Source organism: Pristiophorus japonicus, chromosome 16, assembly GCF_044704955.1.
Source record: "Pristiophorus japonicus isolate sPriJap1 chromosome 16, sPriJap1.hap1, whole genome shotgun sequence".
Taxonomy (NCBI): domain Eukaryota; kingdom Metazoa; phylum Chordata; class Chondrichthyes; family Pristiophoridae; genus Pristiophorus; species Pristiophorus japonicus.
In genome coordinates, this window is record NC_091992.1 from 10,741,520 (window position 1) to 10,764,646 (window position 23,127).

At 47.6% G+C, this 23,127-nt stretch overlaps 1 protein-coding gene across 2 annotated transcripts in view; it reads right to left on the bottom strand.

The window, feature by feature from the left end:
- Nucleotides 1-23,127, bottom strand: part of LOC139226317 (multidrug and toxin extrusion protein 1-like) — a 46,497-nt gene that overhangs the window by 10,048 nt on the left and 13,322 nt on the right. For both annotated transcript variants that reach the window (XR_011587236.1, XM_070856982.1), the window contains exons 6-13: nucleotides 21,476-21,520; nucleotides 17,611-17,708; nucleotides 14,843-14,940; nucleotides 12,939-13,052; nucleotides 10,230-10,297; nucleotides 8,006-8,114; nucleotides 4,867-4,942; nucleotides 4,688-4,757 (exon numbers count right to left, since the gene is read on the bottom strand). Coding sequence is in view for 1 of the 2 variants with exons in the window: in XM_070856982.1 (XP_070713083.1) it covers nucleotides 4,688-4,757; nucleotides 4,867-4,942; nucleotides 8,006-8,114; nucleotides 10,230-10,297; nucleotides 12,939-13,052; nucleotides 14,843-14,940; nucleotides 17,611-17,708; nucleotides 21,476-21,520 (678 nt within the window). In the remaining variant the exon portion in view is untranslated. The remainder of the gene's footprint in view (nucleotides 1-4,687; nucleotides 4,758-4,866; nucleotides 4,943-8,005; nucleotides 8,115-10,229; nucleotides 10,298-12,938; nucleotides 13,053-14,842; nucleotides 14,941-17,610; nucleotides 17,709-21,475; nucleotides 21,521-23,127) is intronic.

The window sequence follows — 23,127 nt, forward strand, 5'->3', positions numbered from 1 at the left end:
TCCCTGTGGTAGCGAGTTCCACATTCTCACCACTCTCTGGGTAAAGAAGTTTCTTCTGAATTCCCTATTGGATTTCTTGGTGACTATCTTATATTGATGGCCTCGAGTTATGCTCTTCCCCACAATTGGAAACATTCTCTCTGTATCCACTCTATCAAAACCTGTCATAATTGTAAAGACCTCTATTAGGTCACCCCTCAGCCTTCTCTCTTCAAGGAGAAAAAGAGACCCAGCCTGTTCATCCTTTCTTGAAGGCTATAACCCATCACCCACACAAGCAGCCGAGCCCATATTGAGAGAAAGTTGTCTGAGCCTATTGAGCTTAATATGTCAAGGCTGTATTCTCACTCCACCCTTATTCTTGCCGATGTCATGATGGACTAAATAGAAAAAAAATGGTTGTGCGACAGATCGGGGCTGTGCCGACAAGATTGCGGCCTTGGCTCAAACTGCAGACGCCCTCACCTGAAGCTCTATGAATCTTTGACCAAGAGGCATCCAGCCTTGTCTCCAGGTCAGCTCCAACAAGACAGAAATGCAATCGTTAAGCGAAATGATATCGCGTCCTACCTTCAGAACAGATGATGACCCGTCCACGACAGTGCAATCAGTAACACAATTCACCTACTGGGGTAACACGATTTCCTCAAACGGGAACCGTTTTCCCTCACTGCCACCGACGCACCTAACTTGTGAGCTCGGCAAGAAACGCTCGATACCATAGGGAGACTGAGCACCAATCACAATCTCTCAGTGCCGCTCCACAACGCATCAGTAATACCCCACAATTCAACAGTTTCAGATCGTAACCTCGGGCTCTATTCTTTTGGACAGCTGCTGCTGATGATGATGATTCTGCCATTCCCATTTACACCTCTACACCCAGCTTCTGTTTCTTTACTTGCCCCATTACCACCTCCTTTCACCTCACACCATCATCCCTTTTGTCACTGTTTCAACGAAGCTCAACGTAAGCTCGAGGAACAGCACCTCATCTTTCGATTAGGCACTTTACAGCCTTCGGGTCTCAACATCGAGTCCAACAGTTTCAGACCCTAACCTCTGACCCTATTTCCCCAGACAGCAGTTGTTGGCGATTCTGCCATTCCCATTTACACCTCCTCTAGACCCATCGTTGGTTTCTTAACTTGTCCCATTTCCATCTCCTTTTGCCCCGCACCATCATCCCTTTTGTCATTTAATCTCTCCTGCCTTCCGCCCTCTCACAGACCATCTCTCTTGTTCTTTCCCCCCCTCCCTCCCTCTTTCCTCGCCTCTGCATTTGCTTAAGAATCTGTTCCACCTCTAACTTTTTCCAGTTCTGACGAAGGGTCATCAACCTGAAACGTTAACTCGGTTTCTCTCTCCACAGATGCTGTCTGACCCGCTGAGTGTTTCCAGCATTTTCTGTTTTTATTTCATGTCATCTTGTACTGTGTGAAGCAGAAAATAGTTGAAACGATGAATTTTTAATCTACATTTGATCTACATACATTGTTAGGGTCAAACTTGTCATTTAGAAAAAAAGACTTGCATTTGTATAGCTCCTTTCACGACCTCAGGACGTCCCAAAGTGCGTTACAGCCAATGAAATATAATTACTGTTGTAATGTTGGAAACGCAGCAGCCAATTTTCGCACAGCAAGCTCCCACAAACAGCAGTGTGATAAATGACCAGATAATCTGTTTTAGTGATTTTGATTGTGGGATAAATATTGGCCAGGACACCGGGGATAACTCCCCTGCTCTACTTTGAAATGGTGGCCATGGGATCTTTTACGTCCACCTGAGAGAGCAGACAGGACCTCGGTTTAACGCCTCATCCGAAAGACGGCACCTCCGACAGTGCAGCACTCCCTCAGCACTGCACTGGGAGTGTCAGCCTGGATTTTTGTGCTCAAGACCCTGGAGTGGGACTTGAACCCACGACCCGCTGACTCAGAGAAGAGAGTGCTGACACAAGTGTGAACCCACCGTCACTAAGAGTTAAGGCTCCCCCATCCACAATGCAAGATCCCTCGAAAGGAAAAAGTCCTTTATTTACTGTGGTTCCAGCATTTACAACAATGTTCCTCAACATTAAATCAAATACAAGATGAAAATTGCAAAAGAATCTTGACACACTTAAAAAAAAAAAATGCCTTGAATAAGTGAATGCCTTCCGACACTGAAGTGAACGGGCCAGGAAGGACCCAGGTTTGAGCTCGACAGTGCTGCGTTAGCTGGCCTCAGCCAGGACAGCAACAACAACTTGTATTAATATAGCACCTTCAACGTAGTAAAATGTCCCAAGGCGCTTCGCAGCAGTGTTATCAGACAAAACAAAGAAATTTGACACACAGGAAGAAATTAAGACAGGTTGGTCAAAGAGGTACGTTTTAAGGAGCATCTTAAAGGAGGAAAGAGAGGTAGAGAGGTGGAAAGATTTAGAGGGTTCCAGAGCTTGGGGCCCAGCCAGCTGAAGGCACGGCCACCAATGGTGGAGCGATTATAATCAGGGATGCTCAAGAGGGCAGAATTAGAAGAGCACAGACATCTTGGGGGGGGGGTTGGGTTGTGGGGCTGGAGGAGATTACAGAGATAGGGAGGGGCGAGGGCCATGGAGGGATTTGAAAATAAGGACGAGAATTTTGAAATCGAGACGTTGCTTAACTGGGAGCCAATGTAAGTCAGCGAGCACAGAGGGTGATGGGTGAGCGGGACTCGGTGCGAGTTAGGACACGGGGGCAGCAGAGCTTTGGACCATCTCAAGTTCCTGAGTTCGGGTGGGTAGGGTAAAAGAAAATTCAGGGTTCACACAACAACGACAACGACTTGTACTTATATACACGGTTAGTTAATGTCATGTATTCCACTGTCATTGTAACCCATGTATAAGCTGACCCAAGTTGTGCACTGAGAGAACACTGACCACTAGGTGGTGAACTTGTGGGAGACACGCCTAACCTGGACTTTTAGGTATAAAAGGGGAAGCTCCACCCCCCCTTCTCCACTTCAGTGCTGGCAAATAAAGGTTACTGGTCACAGAGTGACCTTCTCTCCAGCATGGGCCTCGTGTACATTTGTACTGTATAGTAAGGACATATTAGTTAATATGCCCTGACCGTGGAGAGAAATGTGGAGGAATTGTTTCACATGTGGAACAGTAAACACTGTGGTTATGTTACCGGACGAGTAATCCAGAGGCCTGAACCAATGATCCAGAGACGCGAGTTCAAATCCCACCACGGCAGCTGGGGAATTTAAATTTAATTAATTAAATAAATCTGGAATTAAAATGCTAGTATCAGTAATGGTGACCGTGAAACTACCGGATTGTCATAAAAACCCACCTGGTTCACTAATGTCCTTTAGGGAAGGAAATCTGCCGTCCTTACCCGGTCTGGTCGATATGTGACTCCAGACCCACAGCAATGTGGTTGACTCTTAACTGCCCCCCTGAAATGGCCCATCAAGGCACTCGGCTGTACCAAACCACGATGACACCACATGGACTGCCGCGATTTAAGGTGACTCACCACCACCTTCGAGGGCAATTAGGGATGGCCAATAAATGCCGGCCTTGCCAGCGACGCCCACATCCCATGAATGAATAATTTTTTTTAAAAAAGGACATTAGGTGTGGACAGTGTTGAACTCGGCTGCGATGATCTCAATGGATTAATAGGCTGATTACATTCGCTGTTTAAACTCACGCATGAAGAATGGTGACTTTTGCAATGTATTGGGCAGCCTACGTGATATTTTCCTTCAGTAAATTTGCTGTATTACGGTGATAGGAAAATCGCTGTTGTGTTTAGGCTCTTACAGGACAGCAGTAAACGTTAGAACCCGTGCTCAAAGCCGAAGGCTACTCCCAATAAAGTGACGGGAAAAGGAGGAGGCCATTCAGCCCCTCGAGCTTGTTCTGCCATTCAATTAGATCATGACTGATCTGCGTCTGAACTCCATCTACCCGCCTTGGTTCCGTAACCATTAATACCCTCGCCTAAGAAAAATCTGTCAATCTCAGTTTTGACATTTTTCAACTGATCCCCAGCCTCAACAGCTTTTTGAAACATAGAAAATAGGTGCAGGAGCAGGCCATTCAGCCCTTCTAGTCTGCACCGCCATTCAATGAGTTCATGGCTGAACATGAAACTTTAGTACCCCCTTCCTATAGAAACATAGAAAGAGAGTTCCAGATTCCCAGCACCCTTTGTGTGACGAAGTGCTTCCTGACATCACTCCTGAACAGCCTGGCTCTAATTTTAAGGTTATGCCCCTTGTTCTGGATTTCCCCCACCAGAGGAAATCGTTTGTATCTATCCATCCTAGCAACTCCTTTAAACACCTCAATTAGGTCACAGCTTAATCTTGCCTAGTCTGTGCAACCTGTCCTCAATTTAGAGAGGAGAAAGAAAAAGACTTGCATTTATATAGCGTCTTTCACGACCACCGGACATCTCAAAGTGCTTTACAGCCAATGAAGTACTTTTGGAGTGTAGTCACTGTTGTAATGTAGGAAACGTGGCAGCCAATTTGCACACAGCAAGCTCCCACAAACAGTAATGTGATAGTGACCAGATAATGTTTTTTTTGTTATACAAATATATAAACATTAATACATTTTGAACTCAACTTTTACTCTGAATTAATTTTTTAAATATTTAAAAACAAACATGAAGCATTTAAAAAAAATACTCACAGTTATAGCATCAAACAAGTGGTAAGTAGCAATTAATGGATCGAGTTTTTCAACCAGCTCAATAATTTCTCTACAAGAGGAAAGAGACAGGTGTCAGAGCTTTTAGACGTTTGTAAATTCACTTTGTAAAGTGCAGGCAGACCAGTGTTTACAGTCTGCAAAAGTTTTATTTTACTCACCTGTCAGTGGTGAAGATATAACCCACCACATTCTTTATCGCTGCCAGGATCACGCAGATCACCAACGCACAGGACCCTGTTGAAATAGACCCACATGGAATTGCTAATTAAAAAGGGATACAAGGTATTAAAAAATTATCTGTTTAAAGCTCTAGGTAACACAATAACACAAGAAATAGGAGCAGGAGTAGGCCATAAGGCCCCTCGAGCCTGCTCCGCCATTTGATAAGAACATGGCTGATCTGATCTTGGCTTCAACTCCACTTCCCTGCCTGTTCCCCATAACTCTCGACTCCCACATAAAACTGCAGTCCAGGAGTTTCCAAGTACCCAAACTAAAAGGCGATGTGGAACTTTTCTGCTCTTTTGCAATTGTATGTTGGGGATGTTGGGGACGTCCAGAACCAGTGGTCACAGTCAAGGATAAGGGGTAAACCATTTAGGACCGAGATGAGGAGAAACTTCTTCACTCAGAGAATTGTGAACCTGTGGAATTCTCTACCACAGAAAGTTGTTGAGGCCAGTTCGTTAGATATATTCAAAAGGGAGTTAGATGTGGCCCTTACGGCTAAAGGGGTCAAGGGGTATGGAGAGAAAGTAGGAAAAGGGTACTGAGGTGAATGATCAGCCATGATCTTATTGAATGGTGGTGCAGGCTCAAAAGGGCCGAATGGCCTACTCCTGCACCTATTTTCTATGTTTCTATGTTTATTCCTTCAACCAGCTTCAGTGTCATCAGAATGGTACCTGGGATAAAGGAATTCAGTTATGTGGAGATAAACACAGAAAATGCTGGAAATCTCAGTGGGTCAGGCAGCATCTATGGAGAAAGAAACCAAAATTAATGTTTCGGGTCAACGACCCTTCGTCAGAACTGCCGAATGTTCGAAAGGAACACATTCTTATAATGCTCTGAAAGGGGGAGGGGGAAGAAAGAACAAAAGGGAGGGTCTGTGATAGGGTGGAAGGCAGGAGAGATTAGAGACACAAAAGGAATGATGGGTCCAATTGAGATGGTAATGACAGAAGTTAGAAAAAGGTTAATGTGGATAGGGCGTGAATGGCGGAATAATGACCAGCTGCCGTTAGGAGACAAAGAGAAAAAAAGAATAAAAAAACATAAGATGATGGGGGTGGAACTGCCCCGGTAGACCCATCGTTTCAGCCCGTTCTTGCCCCACAGGACTTATTTCGTCCTATCGCGACTACTTTTTCTCCCCTTGTCCACTCTCTTCCCACCTACATCCGCGACTCCTCCGACACCCTCCATCATTTTAACAGTTTCCAGTTTCCCGGCCCCAACCGTCTCCTTTTCTCCACGGACGTCCAATCCCTCTACATTTCCATCCCCCACCAGGATGGCCTGAGGGCGTTCCGCTTCTTCCTCGAGCAGAGGGCCAACCAGTCCCTCCTCCGACTGGCTGAACTTGTTCTCACATTGAACAACTTCTCCTTTAACTCCACTCACACCCTCCAAATTAAAGGTGTTGCTATGGGAACCCGCATGGGTCCTAGCTATGCCTGCCTTTTCGTGGGATATGTGGAACATTCTTTGTTCCAGTCCTCGGGTCCCCGCCCTCACCTATTTTTCCAGTACATTGATGACTGTATCGGTGCCATTTCCTGCTCTCGCCCTGAACTGAAAATGTCATTCATTTTGCATCCAATTTCCACCCTATCCTCACCTTCACATGATCCATCTCCAACTCTTCCCTACCCTTCCTCGACTTCTCCGTCTCCATTTCTGGGGATAGGCTTTCGACCAGTATCCATTATAAGCCCACGGACTCCCACAGCTACCTGGACTAAACTTCTTCCCACCCAGTGTCCTGCAAGGACTCCATTGCATTCTCCCAGTTTCTCAGTCTCCATCGCATCTGCTCAGACGACGCCACCTTTCACACTAGTGCCTCTGTACACACGCCCGCGCTTACACACACACTCCATTCCCAGCCCCAATATCCCCATGCTCAGTACATACATATATATTGGCCCAGAATTAGTGTTCAGAGGCTTCCTGTGGGCGGATGCGTCCGACCGCAATAATGTCTCCAAAAGTACCTGGTGGTGATGGAGGTTCTGTGACTTGTGGTCCTGGGGCTCCAGGCGAAGGCCAGCGTACGGGCCTACGTATCCCAGGATCATACAGGTTTTGTACGGATCTCTGGGATCACATCGGCCGGCCCAACCAATCAGTGTGTGATATCTATATCTCTATATAATATATATCTATGATATATCAGATATATATATTATATAATATAATATATATTTGATATAATATATGATATAATATAATATAATATATTTGATATAATATATTTGATATAATATATTATAATTAATATAATATGATATAATATAATATAATATATATAATATAATATATATAATATATTATATATAATATATATATAAAATTAATTTACATTCATCAACTGATCATGGGCAATGCCTTGGTCCATTTAGGAGTGTAGCAAAATAAAATAAAATCTTCCTAATATTTAGGCTCAGTACCTCTGATTTGCAAGTTTCTAGTTTGAGGCATGGCTGTTGTTTGGAGCAGAGAGAGAGAGACCCCACAAACTCCTTCCCCACGGAGCCACTTACTGGCCAGAATCTGTACTGCATCGTGACAGATCAAAACTAAATGGGAAATGTCGACATTAAATTTACATTCAGCCCATTGTGCCTGTGCTGGTGCTCTGAGAAAGCAGAGGTCAATCCCGTTGTTCTTTCCCCACAGCCCTACAAACGTTTCCTTTTTAAGTATATATCTGATGTAATGTACCCACCGGTGGGTATGCTCACCGGCTTGTGGAGCTGTTACACTGAGTGGCTCAGCCAGTCACGTGGTGTTCACAAGACTCAATAAAACCCCAGTTAATGGAGTTCAGGTTCTCCACGATGAGGTGTGCAGTTGTGAGCCTGGTGGGTGAACTGGTGGGGTGCAGTTTGATTGTTAAACCTTCGCTAATAAACCAGCCAGCTTTTTTTTTTTTTAAAAACAGTAAATGTGTAACTGAATTCTTAAGCAAAGAACCCATGAAGCAAATACACCACAATATCCAATTCCCTTTTCAACTCTGTAGGCAAGTAATTAGATAATAATGTAATAAATTGCAAACCAGGCACTCACCTGAGCACCAAAGAGCAACTCTGGCGGAGGTTTTTGCTTGCATTGGCTTCCTGGCACCCAACGCATTACCCACACGGACACTTACAGCCACACTGTATCCCAAAGAGATCTGTGGGGGAAAGAAAGACTTGCATTTATATAGCGCCTTCCATGACCATCGGACGTCCCAAAGCGCTTTACAGCCAATTGTAATGTGCGCACAGCAAGCTCCCACACACAGCAATGTGATAACGACCAAACAATCCGTTTTTGTTGTGTTAGTTGAGGGATAAGTATTGGTCAGAACACCGGGGATAACTCCCCTGCTCTTCTTCAAAATAGTGCCGTGGGATCTTATACGTCCAGAGAGAGAGCAGACGGGGCCTCGGTTTAACGTCTCGTCCGAAAGACGGCACCCCCTCAGCACTGCACTGGGAGTGTCAGCCTGGATTTTTGTGCTCAAGTCTCTGGAGTGGGACTTGAACCCGCGACCTTCTGACTCAGAGGCAAGAGTGCTGCCCACTGAGCCATGGCTGACAGTTTGGCATTGCCTGTTTTAACAGTGTAACTATTTGTACTGCACTTTTTTTTGACAGACATGCTCCGACTCCCTTCGCCCCGTTCAGGCCCCGGACCTCTCCAACTCTCTTCCTCCCCTCCCGACTCTCTCTTTTTCCCCCTCCCGCCGGTTAGGCACTTTGGCTGGGGGAGGCATGCACTCGGACTGAGGTAAGGCACTTTGGCTGGGGGAGGCATGCACTCGGACTGAGGTAAGGCACTTTGGCTGGTCCTTGCTGTCTTCTGGAGCGCTCTGTCCTAAGTCAAAGTGGATCGAGTTACAACTTGCAAAGTCAGTGAGACCTTGGGATGAGCGGTTCCAGTGACACATTCCTGTGAAACTTCAGGGGCGTGGCTTATCCTCCGAGGGAACCAATCATAGACAAAGGGTGGAGCCTGGCGGCCATTTTGGCAGTACAAATAAGCACATCCTTTTAATAAATTGATCACCCTAATAAAATGGAAAGTAATTCAGGAAGTGGTTTTGAGCCATGTTGATGAGATAAAATACTATAAAGATTTTTTTTTAAAAAAAGAAGAAAAGCTGCACACACAGCTCCACCTCTCGAGTTGAAGCACAATTTTAAAGGCTGGATTTTCCGGTTTTGTGCGCCCCGGGGAGCTGCGCCCGGTGTGCAACGCCCCTGGTTGAGCCACCGGCGTGAGGTTGGACTTTTGACCGATGCACCCGCCCGAAATGACCGCCTGGGAGATCAGAGCAGTCCAGCCATGTCGGCAGTGGGGAGGAAGGTAACGTACAACAAAAGCAAGTGCGAGCGTTTGTTCTTTTCATTGTTGTGTGTGTGGTTTGTGTTGCGGGGGCAATGTTTATGTTTTTTATTTTTAGTTTCCCCCCCCCCCTCCCAATCCCTCCCTGGCATCACTCGGAGCACTCCTGGCCAACGATATAGGTAAAAAAAAGGGATGAGGTCCTACGAGACGAATTTAAGGAGCTAGGTGCTAAATTAAAACGTAGGACCGCAAAAGTAGTAATCTCGGGATTGCTACCAGTGCCACGTGCTAGTCAGAGTAGGAATCGCAGGATAGCGCAGATGAATACGTGGCTTGAGCAGTGGTGCAGCAGGGAGGGATTCAAATTCCTGGGGCATTGGAACCGGTTCTGGGGGAGGTGGGACCAGTACAAACCGGACAGGGCACAGCCTCAAAATACGGGGGAGCCAATTTAAAACCGAGTTGAGAAGGAATTTCTTCTCCCAGAGGGTTGTGAATCTGTGAAATTCTCTGCCCAAGGAAGCAGTTGAGGCTAGCTCATTGAATGTATTCAAGTCACAGAGAGATAGATTTTTAACCAATAAGGGAATTAAGGGTTATGGGGAGCGGGCGGGTAAGTGGAGCTGAGTCCACGGCCAGATCAGCCATGATCTTGTTGAATGGCGGGAGCAGGCTCGAGGGGCTAGATGGCCTACTCCTGTTCCTAATTCTTATGTTCTTATGACTCTTTAGCTCGGGAGTTTCCCATCCTTGTGCCAAGAGAGGTGTACAACACCTCCCTTAGCGCTGTGCCCCCCGACGCAGGGCCCAGCTGCCCAAACTTACCTACTGAGGCGCAAACTATTCCCGCCCCGCCGTCATTATCGCCCCGAAAATCCAGCCCCAAAATATGAAACAAAATGGTTAAGCAGGTGTTCTGCCATTGTTTATAGGCTCACTGAAATTCCAGCCTTACCATGTATGCTATCGATAAAACTTGACAGATAATGGCCTGGGCCCCGAGTTCGACTTCATTTACTAGTCCTGTGAAAAGGGAACAGTACAGATTTTAAATAATAAATGAAATGTCAAAGAAAGATTTAAAAAAAAAGGTCTTTCATTTCTATAGCGCCTTTCACAACCTCAGTACGACCCAAAGCGCTTTACAGCCAATGAAGTACATTTTTTGAAGTGCAATCACTGTTGTAATGTAGGGAAACGTGGCAGCCAATCTGCGCACAGCAAGCTCCCACAAACAGCAATGCGATAATGACTAGTGGTGTTGGTTGAGGGATGAATATTGGCCCAGGACACCGGGGTAACGGCCCTGCTCTTCTTCGAAATAGTGCCATGGGAGGTTTTATGTCCACTTGGGAGGAGCAGACAGGGTTTCGTTTTAACGCCTCATCTGAATGACGGCACCTCCGACAGTGCAGTGCTCATCTCTGGAGTGGGGCTTAAACCCACAACCTTCCGACTCAGGAGGCGAGAGGGTGATCCACTGAGCCACTGGCAAATTATTCCAGACACATCATCTATTATGGGATGTCATTTAAAATATCTTTTGTTAATTTATATCTGGTCCTACTCGCTTTTAAAAAAAAAAGTAATATTCAGGATTTACCTTATGCAAGCCGTTTAATATTTTATATACACCAACAAAGCTTCCCTCCCTCGACTGTCTTCTCTAGTTTGTAGTGCAGAGTTTGAGTTTATTTTAAACTTTTCCTCACGACTTATCGCTCTTACACTCTGAATCACTCATTATTCTGCACCGTCTCCAGCAGTTACATATTCTCACTTGTCATCGTCATCATAGGCAGTCCCTTGAAACGAGGATGACTTGCTTCCACGCCAAAAAGGGACGAGTTCACAGGTGTTTCAATGAAGGACCTAATATTCCAGATCCCGAACTACATCCTGACGGCTGGAAGATGCCTGTGCGTGGATTTTTTTAACGTGTGGTGGCCATTACACACCAGCCACCACACGGGCTTGACAGCGCTAGGTCTTGGTCCAGTGGCAAGGATTACCCAAGATGACTGGAGACCAGCTCTGCTGCACGGGCCCAGTGCGCGCACATATCGCAGTGTGGGCTGGGCCCGTGCTGCCCCTGGGCCCTCGACTCTTCTGGGCCTCAAACTCACGCCTCTCCCGGGTCCCGATCACAGCCCTCTACATTCTCTCACCGCTCCTTCACCCCGACCTGCGAGAGACCATCAGCAGCAGGGCGGGGCCATAAAAGGAGCATCGAGCGGCAGCCATGGGCAGCGTGGTGGCGTACCACGGCAAGGTACAGCGCGAGCTGGTGCAGGAGGGCGACGGCAGTGAAGAGCGACGTCATCAAGGTCCAGGTCGGTGATTGGAGCGAGGGCAGGTCTCACTTGTAGTTTGCTGACAAGAGCTGTACACAGTACTCGTGATATCTCCTAATGCAGGTACAATGTCTGAAATCCAGCACCCCGGGACTGAGTCCGTGCCGGTTTTTGGGTTTTGCCGGATTTCAGACAGATATCGCTGTTGGCGCTCCTCGCCACCCGCTCCTCGACTCCTCGCTGCCCGCCGATTCAAAACGCCTGCGGCCCCTCCCGGCGCTGTATTTCTTACCGGTTCCCTCGCCGCCTGTTGTCGCCATCTTGGCTGCCTCAATAATGTTGGGTTTTCGGACAATTCCGGTTTTCGGAATTCCGGATTTGGGACGTTGTACCTGTATTGTTTGCGCTTTTTAAAATGGCCTCACCCCATTGCCTAGACATTGAGGGTAATAAACTCCACATTTACTCCCCGAGCTCTGAGTCCCCCATTCCCAATTCCATTAACGTTCAGCTGCCTCGGCCCTGAGCGCTGGAATTCTCCTCTCTCCTCTCTCCTCTCTCCTCTCTCCTCTCTCCTCTCTCCTCTCTCCTCTCTCCTCTCTCCTCTCTCCTCTCTCCTCTCTCCTCTCTCCTCTCTCCTCTCTCCTCTCTCCTCTCTCCTCTCTCCTCTCTCCTCTCTCCTCTCTTAAAAAGTACCTCTTTGACCAAGCTTTTGGTCACCTGTCCTAATATCTCGTGGCTCGGTATCAAATTGTGTTTGAGATGTTAAAGGCGTTACATAAATGCAAGTTGCTGTTGTTATGTGCTTCAATGCAAAATTCTGTTTGATAACACTCCCGTGAAGCATTTGGAGATGTTTTACTACATGCCGAGAGAACGTTTCCCCGGGCTGGAGAGTCTAGACCCAGGGGTCACAGTCTCAGGATAAGTGGTCGGCCATTTAAGACCGAGATGAGGAGAGATTTCTTCACTCCGAGGGTGGTGAATCTTTGGAATTCTCTGCCCCAGAGAGCTGTGGATGCTGAGTCTGAGTATATTCAAAACTGACATCGATATATTTTTGGACTCTGGGGGAATCAAATGATATGGGGATCGGGCGGGAAAGTTATGTTGACGTTGAAGATCAGCCAAGATCTTATTGAATGGCGGAGCAGGCACGAGGCTGTATGGCCAACTCCTGCTCCTAATTCTTATGTTCTAATTAAAGGCACTATATAAATGCTAGCCATTGTATTTATTTTATACCTATGCTGTAAATTATTTCACCGGTGTTGCCTCTTAATTTGAAGTGGACTATGCCCAACAAAAAGGCTTTTGCTCCTTAAGAAAACAAGCCAGAGGTTTTGACAAAGGGTTGTTGGTTTATTTACCTGCGAGGAAAATTCCAATTTCATACGTCCACCATTCAATGCACATCATAAGCATGCTGGGCACTGCCAGCTGTATAAAGTGGCCCCACTCCTGCAGGCAGTCCGTGGACCATCCTAAGCAAGAACAAAATGGCACAGTTGACACAATGTACAAAGTGAATTGTAGAAACTGTTGGCGGAGATTAAGGGAGGAAATGCACGACAGACAATCTGCTGGTCCCAATGTCCAGCTTCAAGTTGTGGATTGCAAACTGGTCATTTTCAGGACAAGGTTGAATTCACGTGAACCTGTGATCTCAGTCGTGCTCATCAGGTAACGTCACTGAGCGACTGTCAGCTGCTTCTCCCATCGAGAGTAGGCAGCACACTGGGGGATAGGTCACCCTGGGCACTTTTCAAAGGCTGGCTAAATAATGACAAATGCAGAGGTCTGGACACAGATCGCTTGCCAACTTGCTCACGAAGAAATGCAACGCCCATAAAAGGCCAGGAAGGTCATTGCCCGAACTGGGTTACCCGGTGTCAGCAAGGTCAGTGATGGTGGCTCTGCTTTGTTTTGTATAACCACCTCCAAACATGGGGGGGAAAAAAAAAAAAGAGGGGCATGTTGTATCTTGCACATTCCTGACCCTATGGCCTCCTTCACTGGGTCTGCTACCTGCACTCTGCACCTTCCTTGTGGCTGGCTGTCAGACAGGCCTTGGCAGTTATCTGCAGATCTCGCCCTCTTCCATGGGTCTCCGCATCCTGGCTTGCAAGCAACTCTTCAGGACACGCATCAGTCATTTTCAAATTCTGCTACCTTTCCTGATGTAGTAATGGGTAAGCGCGTTGCCCAGTGCACTGAGCCAGATAACACGGAGGGGGGGGGGGGATCCCAGAGTTGATCCTGTGATGAGTTCGCTGACCTCACCTCGCTCGTCGCGGAGCCACTACGATTCACCGCAACACCTCTTAAGCCAGGAAGGGGGACCCACGATAGCCAGCGGTTCCACATCCAGCTACTGTCCAGTGATTGCTGGTGGAAAGCATCTGTACATCGGGTGAGGGCAGGACCAGGCTTGGCTGCAATCCCCTCAACGTTATAAAACACTAGTTAGGTCGCAGCTGGAGTACTGCGTGCAGTTCTGGTCACCGCATTACAGGAAGGACATGGTTGCGCTGGAGAGGGTAGAGGAGATTTACGAGGATGTTGCCGGGAGTGGAGAATCTAAGCTGTGAGGACAGATTGGATAAGCTGGGTTTGTTTTCATTGAAACAGATGAGGCTGAAGGGAGACCTCATTGAGGTGGATAAAATTATGAGGGGCCTAGATATAGTGGATAGAAAGGGCCTATTTCCCTTAGCAGAGGGGTCAACAACCAAGGGGACATAAATTTAAAGTAATTGGTAGAAGGTTTAGAGGGGATTTGAGGGGAAATTTCTTCACGCAGAGTGTGGTGGGGGTCTGGAACTCTCTGCCTGAAAGGGTGGTAGAGGCAGAAACCCTCACCACATTTAAGAAGTACTTGGATGGACACTTGGTGCTGTAACCTGCAGGGTTACGGACCTAGAGCTGGAAAGTGGGATTAAGCTGGATAGCTCTTGGTCGGCCGGCAGGGACACGATGGGCCGAAATGGCCTCCTTCTGTGCTGTAAACTTCTACGATTCTATGAATGTCAAAACGCTTGCTGGCATTCAGCATCTAAGCTCACCGATTGGGTACTGGCGAGTTGGGAGCACCCATGGGACCGTACACCAGCAGAATGCACCGTAAAAGGGAGAAAAACAGAAAATGGAAAATGTTTCAAATTACACCAAAATACAGAGACTATACGGCACAGAAACAGGCCATTTGGCATAACTAGCCGGTGCTGGTGTTTGTATTCCACACGCGTCTCCTCCCAGATGAATATTTCATTACCTGTCCAAGTCCCAACGTACAACTTTTTCCTTCGAATGTATACGAACAGGAGAATAGCTTGGCAATACTGAGACACTACATTGGCAGCAGCGGAGCCTCTGAAAAACACCACATTCACGTGTTAAAGGCAGACCTGGGCCACTCGTCAATGAGAGTTCACCTTATCAAAACGGGAAGGGGGTGCTGGGGGTGACTGCGGAATAGACCAGGGTGTCGCGGAGGGAGCATTGCCTTCGGAACGCTGAGAGGGGAGGGGAGAGGAAGATGCAATTGGCGGTGGCACAGAATAGGTACTGTTGTAATCTAGGAAGTGCAGCAGCCAATTCACACACTGTTAGCATGCACTAGCTGCAACGTGGTAACGGCCAGAAATTCTGTTTTTAGGTGTTGGTCGAGGGGTAAATATAGGCCCAGGACACCGGGGAGAATCCCCCTGCTCTTCTTCGAAATAGTGCCGTGGGATCTTTTACATCCTCCCGAGAGAGCAGACGGGGCCTTGGTTTGACGTCTCATCCGAAAGACGGCACCTCTGACAGTGCATCTAGGTTTAAGCATCAACTATAGCCTTAACAGTGTTCGCCACATCCAGAGAACAATTTTTTTTTTTTTAAGATTACAAGACAAAAATGGAGGTCTTCTTGAAATTGTGTGGGGTGGCCGAGAAAACGTAATAAAGAGAGAAAGGTTGGTTCAGTGAATCAGCGCTCAACGTACTGGTACTATATTCTTGCGTGTACTAATTTCACATAGTCGTGAACCCAGTTACAACAGATTAATCCAGCTGTAAAAACAGCACACACAAATATAGTAGGAATGCATTAATCATACTTGAACCTCATCCATTGAAGGTTCACGCCTGTAATTTCCCCAACCATGTTCAATTTGGCTTCTCTTTTTGTTGTTAAATGGAGAAATACAAATGAAGGGTTAAGAACATATGAAATAGGAGCACTAGGCCATACGGCCCCTCGAGCCTGCTCAGCCATTTAATACGATCACGGCCGATCCGATCATGGACTCCACTTCCCTGCCCGCTCCCCATAACCCCTTCCCTCATCAGTTAAGAAACTGTCCATCTCCGTCTTAAATTTATTCAATGACCCAGCGTTAAGGCCCACAGTGCAGGACACCGCCAAGGCAGAAACGGTCGAATGGGAAATCGGAGGGTGAACCCACAGGGGCGGATTTTGCAAACTATGAACGGGAGTTTCTCGTCATCGGTCAGACTGAACACCACATTCCCCAAGAACCACGGGCCCAGTGTTTGGCCCGAGATTAAGGTGCACAGGGCCAAGGAGACCGACCAACCACCGATAGTACTGTAGGCCCGGTGCACAGGGCCAAGGAGATCGACTGACCACCGATGGTGCTGTAGGCCCAGTTCTTGTACAGACTCAGCTCTTTGTTCTGGATGCTGGACATCGGTTTGTTGGGTTTCTGGATTTTAAAATTCTCATCCTTGTTTTCAAACCCCCTCCATGGCCTTGCCCCTCCCTATCTCTGTAACCTCCTCCAGCCCGACAACCCTCCAAGATATCTGTGCTCCACCAATCTCTCCTCTTGCCCATCCCCAATTTTCAATCGCTTCACCGTTAGCAGCCGTGCCTTCAGCTCCCTCGGCCCCGAGCTCTGGAAACCTCTCTACCTCTCTACCTCTCTCTCCTCCTTTAAGACGCTCCTTAAAACCTACCCTAATATCTCCTTATGTGGCTCGGTGTCGAATTTTGTTTGACAACGCACCTGTGAAGCGCCTCGGGACGTTTTATTATCTTAACGACGCTATATAAATTGCTGTCGTTAATGTTGGAAATCATCTCCTATTTACATTGGAAATTAGTACAAATTTCTAAGTATGCACGCAAGCCGGCAGCTGAATCTATAGGCTACATGATGCTTTGAACTATGTTCCACTAAGTGGACCTACCCTCTTGTGTCCCACATTTCTCTTTCCTCTCTGCATATTCTATATCTCGCGCTCTCTTTCAAGTGTCCCGTCAGCACATAGAACAGGAGCAGGCCATTCAGCCCCTCGAGCCTGCTCCCCATTCAGCCCCTCGAGCCTGCTCCGCCACTCAATTAGATCATGGCTAATCTGTGTCTTAATTCCATCTTCCCTCCTTGGCTCCCTAACCCTCTATCACTTTGCCGAACAAAAATCTATCAATTTCAGTTTTTGAAATAATCAGCGGGAGAATTTTCAAGCGGAGGATTGTACACCTCCGTTACTCACCCTTTAGAAGAATGAGAGGGGATCTCATAGAAACATATAAAATTCCGACGGGACTGGACTGGTTAGATACAGGGAGAGTGCTCCCGATGTTGGGGAAGTCCAGAACCAGGAGTCACAGTCTAAGGATAAGGGGTAACGTATTTAGGACCGAGATGAGGAGAAACTTCTTCACCCAGGGAATTGTGAACTTATGGCATTCTCTATCACAAAGGTTTTTGAGGCCAGTTCGTTAGATATATTCAAAAGGGAGTTGGGTCTGGCCCTATGGCTAAAGGGATCAAGGGGAATGGAGAGAAAGCAGGAATAGGGTACTGAGGTTGCATGATCAGCCATGATCATATTGAATGGTGGTGCAGGCTCGAAGGGCCGAATGGCCTACTCCTGCACCTATTTTCTATGTTTCATGCAAATAGCCTGGGGGCTGGTGGGGGGGGCGGGGTGGAGAAGTGAAACAAAACTATAGGGTAGGACTACCACAAACAGATGATTATAGCTTTCACTTCTTTTTTTTTAAAAAAGAAAGCAAAATGCTACTTACGGCACTCCCAGCATCAGCACGTACAGAAAGACGTAGTTCACCACAGCGTTAAAGACGTTGGCGACCAGCCCTGTGACAATTTGTGGCAGAATTATTCCCTGGAGTGGGAACAAACCAAAGTCAGTTTTCCTTGCTATTTCCATTTAGCTTATCCAATAGACAGTAACATGGGCAGATGGAAGGAAGAATGAGGAGAACACATTAACATAAGAATTAGGAGCAGGATTAGGCCATTCGGCCCCTCGAGCCTGCTCCACCATTCAATAAGATCATGGCTGATCTTCGACCTCAACTCCACTTTCCTGCCTGATCTCCATATCCCTCGATTCCCCTAGAGTCCAAAAATCTATCGATCTCGGTCTTGAGTATACTCAAAGACTGAGCCCCCTGGGGTAGAGAATTCCAAAGATTCACCACCCTCCGAGTGAAGAAATTTCTCCTCATCTCGGTCCTAAATGGCCGACCCCTTATTGAGACTGTGAGCCCTGGCTCTAGACTCCCCAGCCCGGGGGAAAACACCCTCCCTGTCAAGCTTGTAAGAATTTTGTATGTTTCAATGAGATCACCTCTCATTCTTCTAAACTCTAGAGAGGCAGTACAAACAAAATAATATAATTCGGGTGCAGGAACAGAGAGAACTGGGGGTTTATGTACACAATTTTTTGAAGGTGGCAGGACACATTGATAAGGCGGTTTAAAAAAAGCCTTGGCTTTATAACTAGGCAGTGTACAAAAGCAAGGAAGTTCTGCTAAACCATTGGTTAGGCCTCAGCTGGATTATGGAGTACAATTCTGGGAACCACACCTCAGGAAGAGTGTCGAGGCCTTGGAGAGGGAGTAGAGGAGATTTGCTACAATGGTACCAGGGATGAGGGACTTCAGTTACGTGAAGAAATGGGAGATTATTCTTCTTGGAGCAGAGAAGGTTAAGGGGAAATTTAATAGGGGTGTTCAAAACCTTGAGGAGAATTGATAGGGTAAATAAGGAGAAACGGTTTCTACTGACAGGAGAGTCGGTAACCAGAGGGCAGAGATTTAAGGCAATTGGCAAAAGCAGAGAGGAGAGGCAGAGAATGTGTTTTCCCCAGGGAGTTGTTGTGATCGGCCTGAAAGGGTAGGGGAAGCAGATTGAATAATAACTTTCAAAAGGGAATTGGATAAATACATGAAAGGGAAACCTTTTGCAGGTCTACGGGGAAAGGGAACGGGAGTGGGACTAATTGGGCAGCTCTTTCAGAAAGCTGGCACCAGAACAGTGGGCCGCACGATTCTATCATCAGCTGGCTGTACAAGGCTGTACTGAATACCTCACTGGCTGGGGAGGGAGGGAGGGAGGGAGGGAGAGAGAGAGAGAGAGAGAGAGAGAGAGAGAGAGAGAGAGAGAGAGAGAGAGAGAGAGAGAGAGAGAGAGAGAGAGAGAGAGAGAGAGGAGAAAAAAGGGAGAAAAGAGAAAAAGAAATGACTTGCATTTATATAGCGCCTTTCACGACCACCGGACATCTCAAAGCGCTTTACAGCCAATGAAGTACTTTTGGAGAGTAGTCACTGTTGTAATGTGCGAAACGCAGCAGCCAATTTGCGCACAGCAAGCTTCCACAAACAGCATTGTGATAATGACCAGATAATCTGTTTTAGTGATGTTGATTGAGGGATAAATATTGGCCCAGGACACTTTTTCCAGGTTCTAGTTGCCAGACTTCGAGCAGCTGAAGAGCAGTGTTGGAGGGAGTTTAGGAATAAGCTGCAGGAGATAAGTGTCTCATTGAGAGAAAACAGAAATAGAAGTTATTCTCTTTTTTAAAAAAAAAAAGAGGCACTGTCCTTCTCGTGACCCTGTGATTCCTTTGGGGAGAGAAGAAAGCTGAGGTCAAATGTCAGGGAAGAAGGGTGGGTTGGGAGAAGGGAAAGTGTACAGAGGATGACTAACTCAGGATTAACTGGTGCTGTTTCAACTCTATAACCTGTCGGTAGAAACACACAGTCCAAAACTGGAGAGAGGATGTTTCCACCTGTGGGCAATACAAGAACTGGAAGCCACAAGAAGAACATAAGAAATAGGAGCAGGAGAGTAGGCCATACTGCCCCTCGAGCCTGCTCCACCATTCAATAAGATCATGGCTGATCTGATCATGGACTCAGCTCCACTTCCCCGCCCGCTCCCCATAACCCCTTATTGTTTAAGAAACTGTCTATTTCTATCTTAAATTTATTCAATGTCCCAGCCTCCACAGCTCTCTGAGGCTGCGAATTCCACAGATTTACAACCCTCCGAGAAGAAATTTCTCCTCATCTCTGTTTTAAATGGGCGGCCCCTTATTCTAAGATTATGCCCTCTAGTTCTAGTCTCCCCCATCAGTGGAAACATCCTCTCTGCATCCACCTCGTTAAGCCCCCTCATAATCTTATACAATTCGATAAGATCACCTCTCATTCTTCTGAGCTCCAATGAGTAGAGGCCCAACCTACTCAACCTTTCCTCATAAGTCAACCCCCTCATCTCCGGAATCAACCTAGTGAACCTTCTCTGAACTGCCTCCAAAGCAAGTATATCCTTTCGTAAATATGGAAACCAAAACTGCAGGCAGTATTCCAGGTGTGGCCTCACCAATACCTTATATAGCTGTATAAGATAGTCACTGATAAATCCAGTAGGGAACTCAAGAGAAATTTCTTTACCCAGAGAGAGTGGCGAGAATGTGGAACTCGCTACCATAGGGTGCGGTTGAGGCGAATAGTATAGATACATTTAAGGGGAAGCTCGATAAACACGAGGGAGAAAGAAATAGAGGACATGTTGGGGCGAATGGCCTGTTTCTGTGCTGTAAATACTTTGAAAAATGTTGTAAAGTTGCACAGATTTCAGGAGCACAACTGGTCTCCATGTACCTGGGCAAGGGAATACAAAATAGTTCATCCAGTTCCCACAGTGGCTCAGAGGCAAGTTTTCACCTGAGACATACTGTCTGGGAAGCAACTGTTGGCATGTTGCCTTCATACATGCACCTTCCTCATTTTCAAACTGTGTTCTGACATTTGAACCCAGCGAGAAAGACTGAGCAGGCTGGGGCTCTTCTCTCTAGAAGAGAGAAAAGTTGCAGGGTGACCTAATCGAGATCTTCAAGACTATGAAAGGGATTGATAGGGTAGATGTAGAGAAGATATTTCCACTAGTGGGGGGGGGGGGGTGGAAAGAGACCAAAACGAGGGGCCATAAATATAAGGTGTTAGTGATAAATCCAATGGGGAATTCAGGAGAAACCTCTTTACCCAGAGAGCGGTGAGAATGTGGAACTCGCTGCCACAGGGAGTGGCTGTGGCGAATAGTATCGATGCATTTAAGGGGAGGCTGGATAAGCTCGAGTGAGAAAGGAAAAGAAGGATATGCTGATGGGGTGAAGTGAAGGAGGGTGAGAGGAGGCCCGTGTGGAGCATAAACACCGGCACAGACCAGTTGGTTCCGTGTTGTAAAGTCGATCTAAACCGGTGCAGTGCATTATTAGTGAGTGACTTTATAAAAACAAAAGGAAATTATTCCAGGTGGCATGGTGCCAGAAGAAGTTTGCCCCAAGACAATGGAGGGGTGAGGAAGCAACTGCGATGACAGGACTGCCAGTTGTCCTTCCCTCTTGCTGGGAGGTAGGTGACCTTTGCCCTTCACCTCCCCATAAAGGTAGTGCTGAAATCAGCAGCGTAGCAGGTCTTGGTGCAACCCCCCTCCCATTACAGGGCCACTTGGCATAGTTTGCTTTTCCAACATCACCCAATTTGTTGATGACAGTCAAACTTCAAATCAATAGACATGAACCAAGAATTCCACATACAGCAATAATCATTAAAAATAAAATCAAATTCTCAGTGCATCGACCTGATTCTGAAGGTATCGGGCCTCCAACTCGTAGAGATATGCTGCCTAAGAAAGATGAAAAGAAACATTACGAAAGCGGGTAATTGTATCAATCGCTGGCAAGATGGACAAGCAAGTTACATGCATTACATTCAGACCCGCACAGGATCAACACTGAACCTGCCACTTACATTGGTCCAAGATGCGGGAGACTATGGGGGTGAAATTGCCCCTCCGGCAGTTTTTGTCCGGGGGAGGGGGGGGGGCGTTACTGCCTTCTGGGGAATTTTCGGGAGGTTGCAGAGCTGCTGCCATGGTAGTGCCGTGCCCCGAGACGGCGCACAACCAGAGATGATGTCATCGCCCCGCGGTAACCCCTCAAGGGAAATCGCCCTGCGAGGTTGGCATGGGCGGATGTCAACGCCAGCTTTGCGGGTCGAGAAGCTGGCGGACATCCGCTCTCGGGGCAGTGAGTAAAGGGGAGGGCAGCAGCGCCCCGGACTGTTGATCAGTCGACTCTCGGGTCGGCCCGACGATGGTGGCCCTAGCATGGTCCGGGCCACTATCGTGCAGCCGGACACTCCATCTTGTGCGCCGGGCTGCAGCCCTGGTCCCATGCTGCCCTGGTGGCCCAGCGGAAGCCATCAGAAGCCATGCAGAGTGCACATCGGCGCCCCCCCCCCCCCCCTTTAATCAAACGGGCAGGCCATTGGGGCGAGAGTTTGGGCCCCAGGAGGGGCGAGGTCCTGGGGGCAGCACGGTCCAGCCCACACTGCAATCTATGGACAGTGGGAGTAGGTGAGCGCTAGGTCCGTGCAGCAGAGCTGGTCTCCAGTTGTCCTGGACCAAGACCTCGCTCTGTCGGGCCCGTGTGGTGGCTGGTGTGCAACGGTCACCCCACGTTAAAATAATCCACGCACAGGCACCTTCCACCCTTCAGCATGTAGTTCGGGACCTGGAATGTCAGATCCTTCATTGAAACACCTGTGAACTCATCCCTTTTTGGTGTGGAAGCAAGTCATCCTCGATACGGGGGACTGCCTAATACTATCCATTGGCTGTAAAGCGCCAAAGTGGTCGCGAAAGGCACTGAGCTGGTGGGAACACCACCACCTCCACGTTCCCCTCCAAGTCACACACTGTCCTGACTTGGAAAGATATTGGCCGTTCCTTCATCGTCGTTGGGTCAAAACCTTGGAACTCCCTCCCCAACAGCACTGAGAGAGCACCTTCACCACACGGACTGCAGCAGTTCAAGAAAGCGGCTCACCACCACCTTCTCGAGGGGCAATTAGGGATGGGCAACAAATGCCGGCCTTGCCAGCGACGCCCACCTCCCGGAATGAATAAGAAATGAATAACTAAATGCAAGTCTTTCTTTATATCTAGCTCACGAAGGGCGAGGGTGACTGCGGCAGCATCAACGCCGTTCAGTTGTTATAAACTAACTCAGCGCAGACTGGGATCAAACCGGAGCAGTGGTCCTCATCCGTGTGGCTGAGGACCACACCCGGCAGTGCACTAACCCCACAGGGCAACCTTTCTTCATTGGACTCATTTGGTCTGTCCCCATTTCAGGTACCACAACTGACTTTGCGGAGCACCTCCGTTCAGTCTGTAAGCGTGACCCCGAGCTTCCGTTCGCCTGTCACTTTAATTCCCCGCTGCACTCC